Consider the following 20,506-nt stretch of genomic DNA (forward strand, 5'->3'; position numbering starts at 1 on the left):
TTGCACTAGGCGTTTTGAAGTTCTATCGAGTTTTACGTATGTTGAAACTAGCTCAAATGGCAGACAGCTTAACAATAGTTGACTATTTTTTTAAACATGTAGTTACACTGATAAATAAAATAAGCCTATTATATAATAGCTATAGAATAAGTATTTAAACGAAAACACATTTTTTCAAAAAGATACATCTATTTTTTTCATATAATGGGCGTTCGATTAAAACGTAGTTTTAAAAAAAATGCTACATAGGGGAAAGTAGGGTAATGGGAGTCAGAGGGTAATGAGAATCACTCTCACATCCACAAAACAGAACGAGTGACGCGTAAACGATGTCCTCTCCTCCGCTTTGACCCCCCGGCGGCGTTGCCACGAACGGCTCGCGCCAGTAACCGCCTGCGTTTTTGAAATATAGTCATATTTTATATTTTCGGTTCGATGATATAATTTTTCGTCAATGTAAATTAGAAGGTAAGTGTCGAATATCTTGCAGTACACAATCAAGTCATTTACATGTACTTAATTAGATATTTAATATTGTGATGCGCAATTCATATTGTGTTAACATTTTACAGTTTTATTTTAATTTATTTTATTACTCATTAGAGTAGTAGTGGGTAATGGGAGTCGGGTGACTCCCATTTTCCACAATTGATCACTATTACCCGCAAGTAATTGTTATATAGAAAATAAGCGTCTAATTTTTTTAGAAAATCATTTACTTTCAATTAGCAAATGAGAACCAGGTTTAGATCGACTGAAATATTTCCTCAAAATTAGATAAAACGATGATGACGTAGAAGATGTGGGAAACAGGTGCCTAGTATGCAACGATTTGGGAAGAAACAACGAGATATGGTACAGATGTACCTCATGTTGGCTATGGGCTCACTCGGAGTGCATCGTTTGGGACTCAGCTCTAGGTTACGTCTGCGATATAGGCTAGATTTTCTTTGACTCTGATTACCCCCATGTTGACTACCATTACACGCATAACGGTATAATGGGAATCAAATCTGTATTTTTTTAAACTTTTATAATTTCCAAAGTTGATTGCCAAAGTTATTGAAACCGATCTCAATTGATAGTTTATTGAGTAAATTATGTTTAAAGGTTGCAACAAATATTTTGTTTTGAAATTACATTTTATTTGATTTCTCGCTTAAGTGACTCCCATTACCCCCTTTTACCCTAAAAAATCTGTGGTGTGGTGACTATACCAGTCTTTACACTCTGTATAGCGGATATATCTAACCTATCCATTCAAGATCTCGGGATTCTTGAATACTTTCCATCATACTTGAGGATAAATTATATTACTAAGTCAAATTCCGATCTCTCTCCACCAATAATACTGATTCATTTCTTTTGTTCTATCGCAAAATAGTAATAAGTAGGTACTTATTGTCGCCTTTACACTAGTAACTCATTACTTACCACTAGTGTATATTCAAAAGTTGCTCACGAAAATTTTAATTTTTACATAATAATTTACTAGTGTATGTAAAGACGGACGGTCTAATGGATTTAAACGCCTAGGTAGATAGGTACTTCATTTTCTTTCAATTTTAAAATTCGAATTGACTTATCACATTATCCAATGACAAAGCCGTGCAAATTTTCCCACTCGCTATACAGAGTGTTCCACATTTAAAAAATAAAAAACAAATTAGTTCCTCTCAGGGAATGCCATTTTGCGCAGTGGCGGCCCCTTCAGTAGCTCGTCTTTGTAAGCGGCCAGGATTGCGCGCGACATACTCGGCTCCGAAGCGCTCGCCTCCAGAAATTGATTCATTAGCCTGTGGAAAACAGCATATTCAAAAACTTTTATTCTGCTGGAGTTAAGAACTTGTGTAGGTTCCATGTTCCAGTAAAATGCGTGCAACTTCTATTCTTAAACCTGTGTGCTGAATGTATTACATAAAACAATCGGCTGTTATCTAATCTGGTAATTTTGTTTACCTGTTGGAAGGGTTGATGCCAAGTCCCTCACGGGCCTGCAATAGTTCAGGATGGTCGCCAATTGTGTCTGTTAGTGCAGCAATCATAACATCTGAAAGTGATATTCATTAAATTAAAACTATGCAATAAAGACATCTAACGGCCATTCGCCATATCGTCTGTCCATCTTTCCTATACCACAACTTTATTGTGAATCTACTTTGACTTAAATACTAAACCCTTCTGACATCTGATTCATTCAGCATTTATTCTCAGCAGGTCAAATCGAAACTACCGAAATGCCAGCGGTTTGTATCTTTTTGCGAAATATATTATTAAAAATTTTACGTGTAAAATTACATGTGAAAGTCTAATCAATACATATAATAAAACAGTAGAAAAAAAATTCCTGTACACTGAATAAATTTACATAAAAATAAAATTAGGCAGAGTAATAATTTGAAAAAAAAATCTGTCGGTTTGTATTTATGTATGTCTGTTTGTACACGCTAATCTTCAAAACTACTGGACGGATTTGGATGAAACTTTTTTGTTATATAGTTATTAAGCCTAGGCAGCATATAGGGTATAAATTATTTTTAAAACTGGAACACCTGATGATGAAGAACAATGATGGCACAACTATAAGGAACATAGAAATTACGACTTAACAAAAATTGTTCAATCTGATAAGCATTTTCCGTTGAGGTATAAAAATCTAAGATCTGGAACACCTAATGTAGACCTATGATGGTACAGCTAAACTATAGGAAACATAGAAATGACGCCCTAATAAAAGTTGTTCAGTCTGATGAGCATTTTCTGTTGAGGTATAAAAATCGAAGATCTGGAACACCTGAAGTAGAGTCATCATCGTTCAGCTAAACTATAGAAAATATACTTTTTCAGTCTGATTAGCATCTTCAGTATGAATAGGAATCGTTACATTTGTCTGTACAATTAAATTTTTCTAATAATTTTGACTCCTTACCAAAAATTGTTCGGCCACGCGAACGAAGTTCCATCAACTAGTTTCTGAATAAATGCTTTGACTTTAACTACACAGTTAAAACGTGGTAGAACTAAGGACCAGTTGTATAATATCAAACGTACCAAGGACTTTCTTCTCAATAGTGCGCGAGAGTTGCCCCCTCTCAGCTTCCAGCTCCAGGAAGGCCATGAATCGCTGCGTGGCGGCGCGCGCCGACTGCGGGTCTCGGGAGAGCGACTGCGAGAACATCATCTATAAAGATAAAGATATTTTGTTTGCAAAACACGTGTAAATTTATTATATCAAAAAGATTACATACATATCTAAGTATCAACATACCTTACCATAGAATGGTGTGCAAATAATAAATTTTATTAACTCAAATAATTATAAATCAGTATTACCTTAGCCAGTTGGTAAATAATTTCTTCCAACGTATATTCCGTGTATAGAGTATCAGCTGCCTTCAATTTATCCATCATCTCTTCATATTCTTCCTCAGTTATGATTTGACCATCTCGATCGTAGTCCGAGGTACCTGGAACAGAAAGAACAAAATATATAAACGTTGAGATGATAATGTTTAATCAGAGACAGTAGCTTTATAACAGAGTTAACAAATAATACATATTTTTTTTGCAACATCATTGTATAGTGTAGTAGTTTTCATAGATCACCACTTGCTTCCGATGAAGGAAAACATCGTGAGGAAACCCGCACATTGGTAAGTTTACTAGTGTGTACATGACTTTTATGACTACCTACCCACTAGTGGTAGATAAAACTTACTAATAATGTTGGTCTGCAGCATCGGGTCGTACGTCCTCTTAATGGGCTCCGGGCGCAAGTCCGAGGAGACTGGGAGCACAGGAATCGGAGAGAGATTGTTGCTCAGCTCCCAGTTCTTGCTGGCGATGGCTCGGATGATATCAGGGCTGTTCCCGAATGGGAACGATTGGAGGGGCATCGGGTTGCGGTATTGGTACTCCTGGAAATTCAACGCTTTCACTCAATATTAATATTATAAAAACAATTGAATGCATTTAAAAAGTCTACATACATATCCAGTTCAATCCATAGTGATTGGAAACCAATATTGTTTATAATTTCTAAACTAATCCAAGATGAAGAAATGTTATCAAAATTGATAATTAGTTCCTGGGCGACCGATGGGTTTTCCCAGACAAAGTAATTTTTCAGACATGAGACTTCGCTAGATCGGTCTTTTGCCTGTATGAACTATATTTCAAATTAAAAAAAAAATCACGATCGTTCAAGTAGTTTTCGAAAACGCGAGTAAAAATTAAATACCAGTATACAATTTTACTCATTTAAATAAAGTGTTTTTTAGAAACAAAATAATTTAAACCAAATGATTTAGATATACAAAACCGATCTAATTTTTTGTTTGAAAAGTTTATCTTCGCCATTGACATTATTTGTTCCATTCAAGTCTACTGAACTCTGTCGATCGTTAACAGACTATAAAACGGTCGTATTGAAACTTCATACTTAAATTGCGTAATCGATTCAACACCTCTGCGTTTAATTAGATAAAGCCAATAAAAGGATTAACAAGGTTAAATTGCCTCTCTTACGATGTATATGAAAAAAAAATGGTGTCCTTAGATGAATGTTATAAACAAGCGTAATAAATTTAAAAAGTTTTTCCACTGCGCAAATAAAAGGAATATACATGGTCGTATAACTCGTTATAAGTTGGCGTTCCTAACTCAAACGTTTTATACGAACTCGCCACCCACGTACGGGCCTGAGCCGGTTTGTAAATAAAATATGCTTAAAAAATCCGCCCATGGAAAAATACAAAGCCATAAATTGTAACAACAAAATGTAATATATTCTATGACTATCATAAATACTCACATCAATCATGACATTTGCGTTGGTAATGTAATGTAGAAGGTGCGGTAGTCACAAATTTTAATCAACCTATTGTAGTGTAAGCATAGTAATACCACAGGTAATTCAAATCAAAGGGCCTTACTGAACCAAGCAAAGCCTGTTTGGTAGTACAACCAAAAATATTATGCATGTTTTTTTATAATTTCAGCCATCAAGTATACTTAGTAGCTGCCACAAGTCTTAGTTGTCGTAGCAGTTGCTACACGTCGTAGTTGTCGTAGCAGTTGCTACACGTCGTAGTTGTCGTAGCAGTTGCTAAACGTCGTAGTTGTCGTAGCAGTTGCCACACGTATCTGTCATACCTATTGCTACACGATGTCTTTGCTATCGTAACGATTGTTACATTTTCCATTATTTAATAAGATTTTTGATTGAATATCTTTGCTCTTTTACTACACGTTTGTAACTTTAACAGCTCTATTTTTGAGTATTGTTACTTTAAATGTATTTATTGTTAAGTTTGCGCGAAATTGTTTACAATTATATACTTGGTTATTATACCCAGTAGATTTGATCTAGATCCTAAACAAATATTGATTTCAAACATGAAATAAGGTTGAAATAACAACGAGTGTTTAACTGTATTTTTATAACCTATATAAGTTAATTAGTAAGGCAAATAAAACAAGGCAGTTAACACTCAGAAACGAGCGCAGTCTATTTTTATCTTTATGCGTCTGGCCCATAAATGGGGATTGAGCTGCCAATATCACATGCGCGGCGATATGGGCTAATAACTATAAAATGTAACGATCCAAGGATTGATTAGTTAACATCTTCTGTACGGCCACAACATTAAGAGGACACTTTGACGGGGCGTTGGAGGCATATAACGCACACTATATTCGAGGCCTGAAAATTAAGTTTTTTATTTCGAGAACCGTACCAGTATAAAGACGCGTACAGATCTATAATGTCCACTGATTCTGAAATGTCCACGATTCAGTTTAACCTTATATGAAATGAAAGCTAAGCTGATGAAAGCTAAGACACAAAAAATAACATTACAGCGTTCAAAACCTTAAAAAAATTTTATTCATAAACTTATTGACTATTACTAAAATATATTTTGGCAAACTGCGAAACAGTTTCTTTTTTAATTGAGACTACTCTTTTTTTTTGTAAAGCTTTTTTGCATTCACCTAGCCTAAAATATTTATCTATATTTGCAATACTAGCCTAAAACTAAACAGTTTAACGGCAAATATATTAGGCAACATATAAGTCTCGCAATCCAGCTAGGAAACGCTGCGTGTGATCTGGGCACGTTGTTTCCCTGTGGCGCGTTGGAAGATCATGTTCTTGATTCGTTTACTGTGGTATTTTTAACTACATTTCTTAGGAGTTTTTCTTAAGCTCTTAAAAGCCAAGAAGTGTTTTCTATAAATGATGTAAACTTTCACGATCTTAGATACGGCACGGTCCGAGAGCCTTGACAAATGATGATAACTAACTTGGTGAGACATCATTATCAAGGGCTGTCGAAGTTAACTTGAAGCGTACTATAATTTGATTCAAAACTACGTATCTCAAGGAGTTACTGACTTGACTGATTTGATCGCTAAACCTAATTTTTTTCTTTTTTTTTCTAGTTTATAAATTACTATGAATGTAATATCACAGTTGAGTTCACCAGCCTAATAATTGTGCTTCAGACGGTGAAATACAAAAAATGCCGTGAATAACTTGTCACAATAATCCGTATTTATGTTTGTTCTGTATTTGTATTCAATAAACCTATTATTTTCTAACATAACTATGAAGAGATTTTATTTATAGAACATATTTTTATAACAAAATGTGACTTTAGTCTCGTAACATGTGCTCCAAGTGTCACTCAATAAATAACTCAGCGTCCTTGTTGAGCGAAAAATGCGTCGTCGGCAAAATCACTCACGCACACATAGCGTCGTGCAGCATTCCACCGCCCACTTGTACGCCGGGTTAGGAATAAATCATAACAATAATATCTAGTACTTATATAAACTATCAAGGGAAATCTATCGTTTCCAATTTACGGAACGCATAAATGCGTGAAAGGTTTTGATGTGTCCTTATTAATATCGGATTATACTGGGTCAGAAAGCTCAAGGTACCTGATTGACCTACTTCTAAATGTCAAACTAATGCAATGATATCTGCCCTTTACTAAATTTAATTCCATTTAATTGAGTTACTACGTCGTTCTTTAGCGAACGAATATTTTAATGGAACTAAAAGCTCTTTGAAGCTTTTGTAGTGTATAGCTTAAGTAGAATGCGACAAATTTTGAGTGAATCCGAGAGATAGTTGTGTTTTCATTTTTCGTGTTTCATGGGAGTTTATTCTATACTTATTTTTAAAAGCTATAATTTTGAGACTCGTGGAAACCCATAACAAATGGCAAACAAAATATGCTATAATTAACGTAACCTTGAGTTTAAATTTATGGATAGATGAATTCTTTGGTGCAATAAAGAAAATTATAAAAAAATTACAGAAGAATCGTAAATTATAACTAGGTAGGTTTTCAAACACAAATGAGCGCAAAGGCGGACTCTTGTCATCACATTTCTAACGTAGGTACCTACTACAAATTTAACAAACAAATATTGAACAAACGAATTTACTTATGATATTTACAACATCTAAGTAAATATCATAAGTATTATGTTTCTCTATTTGTCACCCTTTACTAAAGAATATTATAACGAAATTTTCAAAAAAGTCAGACTTCGAATTAATGTCGTCGTATTTGCCATGACATCCTAACTAATATATTATAAATGCTAGTTTATTTGCTTGTTTGTTACCTCTTTACGCTTTATCTACTCAACCTTCCTTAACATTTCATAAATCATAAAAAAGAAGTCATTCTCCTTTCATTGCTCCGTCTTAATGCGAAAGAAAGATAAACAAACACCTTTTCACATTTATATTAATATGGACCAACAATCTCACATACCTTGGCATTAGCTTGCTCCATCAGCATGTTCCTGAGTTTCTCCTGCTGAACAGATTCCTCGACAGCCTTCAGGCTCTGTGAGTAGTGTGCTCGGAGGTAGTCGATATTAAACTTGATCTCTTGCAGGAACGCGATGGCTTCTTCCTTCGTCATCTACCAACAAACAGACCTTTTAAAAGTAACTTTTTCTTCACCTGCGCTTTAGAAGCCAGAAGGAATTTTTGACGTCAGTAAGTGATTTATATCCTAATCCTCCTAAGTTAAATTAACAATTTTGAATTTGCTAATCGAATTACAATGTCGTGAATTGAGATCAATTTACCATAGTATTAAAATATTTAAGTATTATTTGTCCTAATATCCATGCCATGATTAATTTATTTATATATTTATTCATAAGTACACAAAACAGTAAGTTAGGTGGGTACATAAAATATATGAAAATTACATAGTTTTTACGAATTAACCAAACATGTTAAATTTTGCTCACATCAAAATACAAAGTGAAAAAAACACAATTAAACATATAAGAATAAATATAATACAAAAATATCAATTCAATCTATTATAACATTACGGCATGAATTAACTTTTGAATGACATTAGTGAAGTGCAAAAAATGTCGGTAGTTCTGTTGATGAACAAAGGCAGTTAAAAAATCGACACATTCTATGCAGAGGATTATTATGACCGATGTTATTCGCACAAGCGGGAATAAGAAACAGCTGAGGAACTCTCTGACATCGTGATGGTGCTCTCAAGTTAATTTCGGCTAATACTGAAGTAGATAACTCTGAGTTTAGTAATTAGTACAAGTATAACATATTCGTTTGGGAACGTCTGCAGCGGAGAGAAGAAAATTTAATTTAAATTGAACATGAATTAAAAGTGAAAGACAATAGTCGAATTGAAAGGCTTTAAAAATAAAAGGGACTCGTAACTTGTCCGTTGTACTGTCCAGAGTATCCATACTATTGTATAATGGAGTCCTGAATATAAAACGTAGTGATCAACTTCCAACAAGCTTTTCTTACCAGTCCCTCCTGGAGGAAGTCTTCAATGGCGGTGGTTACGCCGCGCTCGTCACCCGTCCAAAACACGTACTCTGCCATGTCCAGAGGAGAGTATTGCACTCCCGAATATGATGCGTAATGATCAACCTACAATTATATCGTGTTCTCAATAAGGACGTAAGGCTTGTTATGACGTAACGGAAATAAGTTGTTACCGAAATAAAAAGATAAGAAAAAAATTATCTCAGTTTCTCGAAAAAGTCGGATATTTTTTTAAATGACGATGTCAGTTTCTTTGCGTAGATATCGTGTATATAACTTATGTAGGTATATAGGTTAAAATTTTAAAATGTCTCACGTTATTTTTAGTTTCCTTGGTAATGTCAGCGTTGAAAGCTCTACGAGCGGCAGTGTGGCCGCTCGGAGGGTTGCTGGTGGCGGAGCCAGGCTGCACCAGTCGAGCTGCGCCGTGGAAAATCTAAGGATATGTTTTTATATAAAAAATATTTTATACCGTGAATATTACATTAGCTTACTAGCCCAATATAGAATCAGATTATTTTACATAGAGGTATTTCTAACAAAACATACTATGTGTATTTTAAACTCACACACACCTCTAAGTTTATTTAACTACACACTATCAGTATAAGATTTTGTCACAATTTGTTGTAACACTAATAGGTACTCGTAGAAGTTACGTTAAAGATGCACAAATGCATCTACTTATTTAAGTAGTGTAGGTACATTTACCAATTCTACATTTGGTTAAAATTTTACCTTAGCAGTGACCTCCTCACTGGGGGCAGCAGTGGCGTCCTGCACGCTGACTTGGGCGCCATCTTGCACAACCACCTTGTGGACCCCCTCGACCGGCAGGTCTAGCTGTGCTTGGGCGTGCACCTTCGGCTTCTCCCCCGGGGCTGAGTCGGCTGACGCGTGCTCTTCTAGACGGGACACCAGCTCTCCATTCGTTTTTACTGCGTCTGCAAACGACCGGACTTTATTTAGCACGGACAGAGTGGATTATTTTTTGGCCTGTAATTATTTAATTTTTGGGCATAACCAGATAAGCGGCGGAAGATGTAAAAGAGATGAATGGACGGATCAATTTTGCCTAACTGGTATGGTCACGATAACTTCTGTCCCATTAAGGCATGGGTGTTGGTTCAATTCCAGATTTTTTTATTTGTGTAGTTTTAATATAAGGATTTATAGTATATTCAGGGGAATCTGTATTCCTGCAAAATAGTGAAAGCTAACCTATTTTACCATAAAAGTCATGGCATTGAACTTTAAGGGCAGTTAATCTTAATAAAATTGAAATCGAACTTAGGACATTTAAATTCTATTTATAGAATCTGGATGACAGGTTGCGAATGTCGTGATAATAAATCTAATCAAAATATTCATGAGAACTGAAATAGCTTAGTATACAAGCTCAGTTGAATTTAAATTGGTTTTGTGTTAAACTTGAGAGTAGAAAGCGTCTGTTTATGAGTTTTGTTAAGAAAGCAATTTGTCAGCCTTTTTTTATTTGATATCGGTTTTTTCAAAATACTAATTGAAATTGATTAAGAAAATGACACGAATTTTCCAAAGGTCCTACTACTTGAACTACGCGGTTATAATGGCCAGTGTTTTAAGCTCACTTATATCTACAATCAAGTAACAATAGCCTTTAAAGCTTAAGTTTGGCTTGATTTGGTCAAGAACGCTACGCGTGCATTAAACATTCCGAAGACTGTGAGACGACGTGAAAAAGAAAAAGTAGAAAAGCGGATCCTGGACTCCGATGCTTTACCGCGAAGGAGGAAACCAGGAAAGTACTCCGATAAGAAAGAGATAACCTTCAAAACTATATTCAAAGGTATAATCCCAAGATAAAATTTTACCAAGTGGAAGCACAGTTAACGTGCTCATAAAATATCGATCTTGTTGTCGTCAACGTCTAGCATAATCATCACGTTATCAGAATATTGATAAAATGGTTAGATTACAAGGTATGTCGTTGTCGCAGCGCTTTAGTATGTTATACATTTTATACACATAAAATACATTTATTTATGTTTTAGATTGGTCGTTGTGGAAGATTTTGGGAGAGGCTTATGTGCACGAGTGGACATTTTGTGACTGAGTGATGATGATAAAATCGGGCAAATGTATGCTAAATGGTTTATAGATTATTCTCGTAATATGCTAGGTACAGTTTTAAGAAGTACTATTTATACGAGTTAGTTATGACAAATAAGTACGTAGTCATCGGGCAACATAAGTTATAAAGACCTAGTTAGTTTAAACATGGAATAAGTAGGTACTACGGAGTACCTACTAATTCCATGAGTTTAAATAAATACTTACCTATTCTATGATATTCCACGTGTTCTGCAATCTCAGGACCCCGTTCCTTTGATTCGGCTGTTGACATAAATATATATTCTTTAATTGATAATACAACACAAAACGTATACAAATATTGGGACCCATGATAAACCCAACAATCTAGAGCACACAAAACCTTAAATATTACATATTTAAATAAAATAATGATGCATATCCGGTCAAAATATTTTTTCTACTTCATCTAAATCTCGCGACTTACTTCTTCTCCTCTCTTGTGTCATGGCTCCATCATTCGCCAAAACGATGGTTTTGCCAACGTCAAAGTTAAGAATAGCACGTTATGAAGAGACGAAATTACCAATGGAATTAGTAGGTACTTCGTACGGAGTGTGCTAATTCCATGAAATTGCCATGTTCAATATATACATTGACATTTTTACTATTGATGTTTTGTTTGGTGCATTGAGTGTTCCACCCGCAAAGGTAAGTCGTTTGTGTGTTTGTTTATATATTATCTCTTCAGGATTTATCTACTCGGCCCATTTTTCTTAAAATTTCGTACAATTACACATAATAAGGAATATGAGAAAAGACAGAGGCTGCCCTTCATCCCGGAAAAAAGTAATGACGTCAAGTCTGCGTATTCGCTTATTTTCCATTGGGTGGACAGAGTTTCAGGTTTCCATTGTTTCTTCTACACAACATTACTCTCGACGTACCTACACATTTTCCCGTGTTGTTTAATCTATTCTCAAAACCAGGTCGTTCAAATGAACTGCTTTTCTAAGAAAATTCTAAGGAAACTAATATACATACGAAATAAGATGAAAGTCTAAATACGCTAGAAGGCATCCATAGTGCGATAGAATAAATATGAAGGTTGCTTTTCTTGAACAAGGACATAAACAAGAGTCAATAAATAACGTAGACGAAATGCAAAATTGCAGGTTTAGTAAAAATTAAAAGTAGGTACCTAAATAAAACTAAACACCGTATAGTAGGTATAGTAGGTATCAATTTTATTTCGTTAATTAAATAACCACAATACTTTAAATTAAAAACGTCTTTACAAGTTCAATATGCAATAATATAAGAAGCATTAAGAAGTTTCTATACAGTAATCTCTACCCTTAAGATCGGATCACTGAAGCAGCGATGGCTTAATATTATTAATAACTGCCCTTTGCCGGTCTTCACGCTTGTAACAATTCTGTTAATCTTGTAATATCCTTGTAATAATATTAAAAGCTTCGCTATCAACGGATTGGTTTCATTTAGTTTGTATATATGTCATATATTACATCTGTCGATCTATTTTCCTAGAATTTTGAATATTATGTTATTCGAATAAACGCCCAATGATCTAATCTCATCAATTCATCAAACTCTGAAATATCAAGTTTGTTAATTAAGCAAGATACTTGAACCCATTATCTCGGGTACGTGTTAATATTTGATATCATTAACAGTGCAGAGCACACTTCACTAAAATTACGAAGTCACAACCCTGAGGTATCTGTCGTAATTTGAGAAACTGCGGACACGGTTTTGTTTTATAGCAATATTCATGGAATTAGTAAGTACTACTTAGTACTTATTCCATAGTAATATTACATATCGTAGATTTCAAGAAATTCTTCAACAGAATAAGTTCAAAATATGATTTGTTCAATAATTTTTTCTCATTTTTTTTCACGAAATAGTCATAGAGTTCAATATTGAACTATAAATTATTGAAACAATTTAATAAAATTTAAAATGTTAGGTATGTTAAAAGTCTAGGCTTACATTAAAACGAATTAGTGTACCTACTAAACCTAACTAACCTCCTTTTGATAATTATAAAACTAAAACAAATATCTAAATATTCTTATCCATACATCTGTAATAAAAGACTGAAAAATTAAAATGCGAGACTTACCAATTTTCAGTTTTTCCAACTGCTCAACAGGCACGTCCTGAAACAAGAACACAAATGAAATGGAAACTCTGACGACATGAATGTGGAATATGCTCCATTTACCTGCTAACAATATAGGTGTTGTCGCTACAAACAAACTTTACGGCTTTGTGTGCGACAGCCAAGTTCGGACAAAACCTATTTATTAAAACCGAAAATATTTTAAGAAAATTTGATGTTTTAAGAGGTTATTAATATAAATATTTGAAACGCGAAATACTGGGAAGAGGCACAGAAAGAAGAAGACTTCTGATTCCAAGGGTTTATTTATATTTTATTTCATTTTATATCCAAGGGTTTATATATATTTATATCCCACTTTCGCAAAGAAATCATGAATTTCGTGAGTTTCAGGAAAAAATCATATTTGGTATGTAGCATATTATGTACATATAGGTACCTATAGATTATGAAAGTACAAGCTATTAAATACTAGCTTGTACGTGCACAATCGTAACACTCACTTAGATATACATCGATTATTATTGTATCGAACAAAGTGTACACAGTATATTTACTCAGAAGCTCGGAAGTAGTCTAAAGTTTCCAGTGAGACATGTGAGTTTAATTTAACTACTTACGGATTGCTAACTTCCTTTATTATAAGTTGCTTAAAGTATTTAATATGATGTCAGCTACAAACAATTCAAGTCTCTTTAGATTGAAGTTAATAATGACATTTATAGTTAGGGGACCCTGGGCTCCGACGCTTAACGGCTGGAAAACCGGGAAAACGCTCAGATATGAGAGAGATAGAACAAACATATCTACCTAATAGTTATAACAGGTATGATGAGTGGTATTATCGACCACTCTGTTAAAAACTTAAAACTTTTGTTAAATATTATGCTACCTACACCTATGTGCTAAGTCTTCCTACTAATATAATAAATGCGAAAGTTTGTGATTTTATAACATACACGTCTGTTTGTTACTCTTTCACGAAAAACCTACTAGACCGATTGTTATGAAATTTGGAATAACACATAGGGTCTTTTTATCCCGAAATTTCCACGGGAGCAAAGCCTGAGTATATTAAGCTTTCACTAGAACAAACGATATCCTATTCTCCCATACTTTCACGCGTGGGTGCAAGTTGTTTATAGCTCGTATTCTCTATTGATTAGATACATGAAGACCTTCGTTGATATTAGTTATAAGTAAAATAACCCGTAAAAACGAGTAATTAATATTGTTATGTACATTTGTTATATTAATATTTTTATCTATGGACTACTTAGTAATCATTCTGAGGTGACAATTATAAATCCATATACATGAAAACTTAAAATCAAATCTTTCATTTATGCAAGTACGTAACATAGATTGATAGATAGATAGCATGAGTGATCTGTGGTACATAATCTGTTTTTTTTTTAATTAGTATTCGTGTATTGTATTGTAGTAAATTCGTGTTTCATGTAAACACATGAAACACGAAACAGAACGAAAGATTGAAAATAAAATTATTCGATCTTGTAATTCAATCAAAATATTAGCTCGCAAAGTTTTCTCATTAATATTTGGCAGTCAAACTGACAGATACAGGCCTTCTCTGAAGTTTTCTGTAATTCATTCAATATTAAATTTGATTGCGTCAGATTCCCGTAATATAAAATTCAGGGATAAAAAAGTTGGTTCTTCATAGTACAATTTAGTCAATGGATTATACAATATTAACAAGTTGAACGTTAAAAAACTCTTTTTACTAATCTCATGTCACCATATTCGATGGACTTAGTTTCTATTACGTATTGTCGATTAATGCCTAATCTATTACTTAAGTTTTTTTAACTTAAGTAAAAGTGGGCAAACAAGCATGCAAGTCGCCTAATGGTAAGCAAACCCATGTACACCGACAACCCGATAATTTTGTATTAATAAAAATATTACAACTTAAATAAAAAGTTACAAATTGTTCAGAAAACGCGTTTGCCCGAGCAGGATAGTCTATCATTATACCTGCGCACTGAACGAAAGTTCGTAAACGTACACGAAAATGGAGGAAAATGCTTGTTATTAACTGACATAGTACAGGAAATGACACCTTTACGTTGAGGCCTCAGTTTGCGCGGGAAACTAGGCTAATTGGCTCTCCGGACTATGCGATAATGAGCAATACTTCCATCCAGGGTTGTGTAGCAACTGTTACGCCCAGGCCTTTATCACCATAAGTATATTGATCCCATCACTAATGAACAACTCTGGTTAATGAAAATCACTGGAGGATTATGCACCGCAAGGCCTTCAGTTCTGTTATTTTGTTAAAGATACAGAAACTCTACTATCCTTACTACAAAGTAATGTTAATGAAGGCTGGCTATTATTAGTCTCTATTCCTCTCTCTTTATTTTCGGCTGTGAAGCTTCGGAGCTCGGAGTCTACTTAGAAAGTAATTCTATTCATCTCATTATAGATCAGATCACAAATCGACCACTACTGAGAAGTATTACCTACAGAAACACATTTTGAAAAGAGTTGTATCAACTATTCTAGGTGACATGTCTTCACGTTATTACTATGTAGTACTCGCAAATTAAGGAACACTCGCACAACAAAGCAAATTGTCGTGCGTGGGAGGTAGATCGTTAAATTAATCTCACCGCTCGTCCCTCCTGTCCGTCGCCCCCTGAAACAATGACAAAAAACATTAATTAACTTTTATTTTTAACATTAAATAAGTTTATTGTACGAAAATCTCATTTCAGATAGAAGCTTAATTTATTTTCAAGTCATCGAGACAAAAATAGATATATCTGCGCAGTAAACCGTAGAGTAGCTCCTCGTTGGAAGCCCAACGTTGGTTCATTATCAGGCCATGCTTATTATTAATAATAATGCACTGTCATGGAAACCGAAGCGAGATGAGGAAAATGTTAAGTCTGTAGGACAAACAGAGGAAAGTCAGATATATATAATTCATTTATTGGGCTCATTTACGCTCCTTGATTACGCTGGTTTCTATTTTCAATGAGAATAATATTTATGAAATTTAGCAGACTAAAAACTGAATTAAACGTTACAATGTTCGTACAAATGTACCAAAATACAATAATACCAGTGATGAAAAGTCTAACTATAAACATAGCTTATATTACAAAGTACTTAATAGTAAAGTCGCAACACCTAATTTTGTGGACGTCTAATACTATTGTGATAGTTTCACAATTGCCTAGCTCTTATAAGATGTATGTTCTTTTATACGCTTTCTCGGTATAAATAAAGTAAATATTCCATTTTATATTAAAAAGTCAGACAACTGATTAATATAAAATATTAACTGTAATACTGTAATTTAGAACAGATTTTAATATGTCTCACATAATGTGTGTATGTTTCAGTAAGCAAGGGACAAGGTAAAACATGCTTTACTTACCAACCTCATAAATATAAAGTGAGATATTTATCAAGACAAAATTATTCAAGATAGGCAGGAGATATTTTTATTCCTACTTTTTGTAGTCGTATTCTTTTAGAGTTATTATCTACTAAATCAATATTATCGACGACTCAACATTTAGTGAAAATCTAGTATTCTCATCGGTTGTTTTTAATTGAAAAATATGTAAGCAGACCGCACACCGATCATTGGGGCGGAATAATCAAATTTAATATATCTATACTGTATATCTATTAAATATCTTATGTTAATATTGATATATTTAATAGCACGTTCCCACTTGACGAACGTTTACCTACCTGAAGTCAGCTTTCTTTGGGTATACAATGTAATAATATTTACTATTGTTATACATAGCTATAGTTTCATCTACGTATTATTACATGCATAGGTACTATTACTTATTATTACACACGAGCTATGAAATACAAAACTATCCTTAAGGGATAAAATTTTCCCAGAGTCTATTTACATCGCAAAGTTTTCCGCTACTTGCCCCTTAAAATGGTTATAATGGCGAACATTGAAGCTGGATTATTGCAGCTCAAAATAACTTGGCTTAACCCAGCGTCCTAGGTGAAACTGACCGCGCTTCGCGACGCTATGCGTCTGTGAGTAATAGGATAACGGAAACACATTCAAATAATATAAATCAATAAGTAATACATTCCTTTAGGGAAAAGGTTAGGGAAATTATGACGGTGGTATAATAGAAAAACTTCATTGAAAAATATATTTCACTTTTAAATAAAAAAATAGAAAGGTTAGGATACAGATACATTTCTCTGATTAAGAATATGGCAAGGCGCAGTCGAATCAATGACATGTTGTTAATAAAAATACAACAGTAAGAAAAAAATGTATTTAGTGACCGGTTTCAAAATACAATTACGAGTACATAAGCGGCTGTTATACCCTGTATGAAACCTACTTGTGATATACAAAATATCACAAAATGCCCAATTTAATTTGAGTAGGTTCAATCGTTCTATCATTATCAGGATAGTGCGCGAGTAACGATACATTGCGTCGCGCTGTATTGTTATATTGTTGCTCATCTAGGACGTCGGGTGAGTTTCCATCGGCTTTTTGCAGCTGCTCACTCGGCCGCATAATTACATTCAGTTTGCTGGCTATCATCAAACAACGTAATATTCGCTTGTGGCTTCCAAAGGGGATCAAACCGGCTAGTAATATCGATAGGAAGCTTCATTATTTACTTTTTATTATATCAGATATATGTTGTTTATTAAATATTTTTATATTTATAGTACTGTAACATAAACAACATTCATACTGTAACATAAATACATTCCGTTGAATCTGTATCGGGTGTTCGGTAATTATTACAATACAATCTATCATTGATTTTATATATAATGGAAAATAAGGTCTTGTCATGTCAAAATTATATAAAAAAATTATATTAAATTTACATAAGAGAATTTTAGAAATTGCGAATAACAGATATTTTAAGTAAATACTTAAAATAATTTATTCCGTCTTCCATTGATGTACCTATAGTCATAAATAAACGTGATGAAACAATAGCTGCGGACACCCACGCACGTCAGACTTCTTTGGGGAAATAATACAAAATAATGCTATTGTGAAATCAGGAAAATAATACAAACGCGGGATTTTCATCAAAATAATAATTTCATTCTCAAGGATCTATTGCGTAAAAAGCTTTATCTATAAGAATGGCTTTAGGTGTGACACAAATAGCTAACCTACCTATAGTCGTCATTATCAAATATACAATGCTAACTTTTTCATAGCCAAATTGCTTTCAAAACTCAAACGAAAGGATTCAAATTAAGTCCAGGCTCTTTTGAATAAATTAGCAATGTAAAGATAAACTTGAAATACGATTATTTTTTACCCTTTTCTGGGAGGGATCTTAGGAAAAATACTAAAATTATGTTTGGATTACTTAAATTGAGTTTTGTCCAACTTCTAAATCCTAGTTTTGTTATTTGCGAGTTTAACGAGATCGATTATATCTTTTTGGACTCGATTTTCAATTATGTAAAGTTTGTAATAGTACAAAATTTAATTACAAAATCTGTCGTGAATGCAATTTAAATAATCGGGACTTTGCTTTGTCTAAATCTATAAATAATGTTATTATTTAAATGTTGATTTAAGCAAAGAACAAAGCCGAATTTATTAACAAACTTTATTTACCAATATTTATTTAATTATCAAACTTTATTTACCAATATGGTACAAAGTTTAGACTTAATGCTAAAAGCAGTCAACCTTCGAAAATTATTGGCTGACAAATATTGACAAACAAACAATAAATAAACAGACATTACTTTCGCATTTATTATATTAGATGGGTTATAAACTGAAAGATATGAAAAAGCATAACTACTTATAATCAGAATTTACTGTTATTCAGTCCTTTCCTTTAGATACCCTTGTCCTTCAAGTCTCAAGAATAGAGTGACTACGCTCAATTCACGGGGTTTGTTAATACTCCCTCAGGACTGAGCCTTACAAGACGGAGTGGGAGTGCCTATAGGTAGTAATTATTCTGTAAATTGAATTTCGTTGAAGGACAGACACCCCTCTCATAGTTTTAGTTATAATTCCTGCTATTTTAGTAATTAAGTTAATTAACATTTATCATCTATGTCTTTCGCAGCGCTGGAACTGTATACTTAAGCGAAATTATAATTATAATAAAAAATAATTTATTTTAGTTGCAGACTTATATGTGAATTAAATTGCAATAGGTTTAGTACTTTCGGAAATAATTTGCTGTGAAAGTCGAGTCTGAAATTGTTCTCCGACAATTGCTTCGTCTACGAACGATTCGCCGACAGAATGTCTCCTCTATTCTGTTGGCGAATCGTTCATAGATGAAGGGTTCTGTCGTTCAAACGCCGATGTCTAAAGATTCTGTCGACGAAACGTTTGTAGACGAAGCAATTGTCGAAGCACCGTTTCAGACTCTGAAAGTTGGACAGACAAACACATGAGCGATTTTAGTTCGTCTGGTTCCGTTTTTGTCTTTTTTAGGTAGGTATGAAACCCTAAACGTAAGAAACGGAATCTCAAAGGACTCTGGACATCTGGACACATTTTATATGTTTTTGCCATTTGGATGCATTCGAGCATTGCCGATTTTAATTTGCTTATTTGGTAAAAAAAACAAAGATGACACGCGATCAATACAATCCGGTACGGAAGCCCGACTTACACTTTGCCGTTTTATCTATATGTTGATATGCAACTGATTGATTTATTTACCAATAAACGGAATACTAAATATGTAGGTCATCAGTGCCGACAAAATTGGGACAAGGTTGTATCGAGTGTGCATGTTTCATTGAATTTGCAAACCCTACTGAGATCACAACATATAACGACTGTCCTTAACTGTTATACGTGTTGGAACTTTGGGATAAATCGCATTACTTCGAGGTGACAATCGTGGCAAGGAATTATGTGGAGCAACCATTATTAGAATCATAGTTACTTATAGTATATAACATATAATGACAGAAAATAGGTATATATGATGAATCGCGTGTATGAGTTTAGACTCTTGAAAGTAGTTTCAAGAACGGACTCACACACATTTTTTCCACGAACAAATTTTTTAGTTGGACCACGTGGCCACTATCGAATGCTTATCTTAATACTGATATAGAAGTGAATTTAAATTTAATTGTTTGTTACTTCTTCACACATTCTCTACTCAGTCAATCGTATTGATATATAATTTAGGAGTACGGAGTAGGACATAGGCTATTTTGGATGCCAGAAAAAATATTCCCGCAGGCCAAAGCTAGTTTGTTCATATTTAACCTAATTTTTTTTTTTAATTTAACATATGTCGTTATATTAACGTTATATATTTGGGTTGGGTTGCGACATATGGGAAACCACATCGGTAGGCACTTAGGTAGTACAATGTAGGTAACACTCTAAGATGGTCACGATATGACATCTAAATCTAAATTGGGAAGTAAATTTG

General features: G+C 33.8%; 1 protein-coding gene across 1 annotated transcript in view; it reads right to left on the reverse strand.

Annotated features, from left to right (window-relative positions):
* LOC128671157 (uncharacterized protein) overlaps positions 1-20,506 on the reverse strand; it is a 44,045-nt gene continuing 23,539 nt past the window's right edge. The window contains exons 3-14 of the mRNA XM_053747406.2: positions 15,716-15,741; positions 13,074-13,110; positions 11,171-11,227; positions 9,590-9,795; positions 9,168-9,287; positions 8,831-8,956; positions 7,797-7,949; positions 3,719-3,917; positions 3,334-3,467; positions 3,052-3,181; positions 1,960-2,050; positions 1-1,796 (exon numbers count right to left, since the gene is read on the reverse strand). Coding sequence (XP_053603381.1) covers positions 1,667-1,796; positions 1,960-2,050; positions 3,052-3,181; positions 3,334-3,467; positions 3,719-3,917; positions 7,797-7,949; positions 8,831-8,956; positions 9,168-9,287; positions 9,590-9,795; positions 11,171-11,227; positions 13,074-13,110; positions 15,716-15,741 — 1,409 coding nt within the window. The 3' untranslated portion in view covers positions 1-1,666. The remainder of the gene's footprint in view (positions 1,797-1,959; positions 2,051-3,051; positions 3,182-3,333; positions 3,468-3,718; positions 3,918-7,796; positions 7,950-8,830; positions 8,957-9,167; positions 9,288-9,589; positions 9,796-11,170; positions 11,228-13,073; positions 13,111-15,715; positions 15,742-20,506) is intronic.

The sequence above is a fragment of the Plodia interpunctella genome, chromosome 7 (assembly GCF_027563975.2).
Source record: "Plodia interpunctella isolate USDA-ARS_2022_Savannah chromosome 7, ilPloInte3.2, whole genome shotgun sequence".
Taxonomy (NCBI): domain Eukaryota; kingdom Metazoa; phylum Arthropoda; class Insecta; order Lepidoptera; family Pyralidae; genus Plodia; species Plodia interpunctella.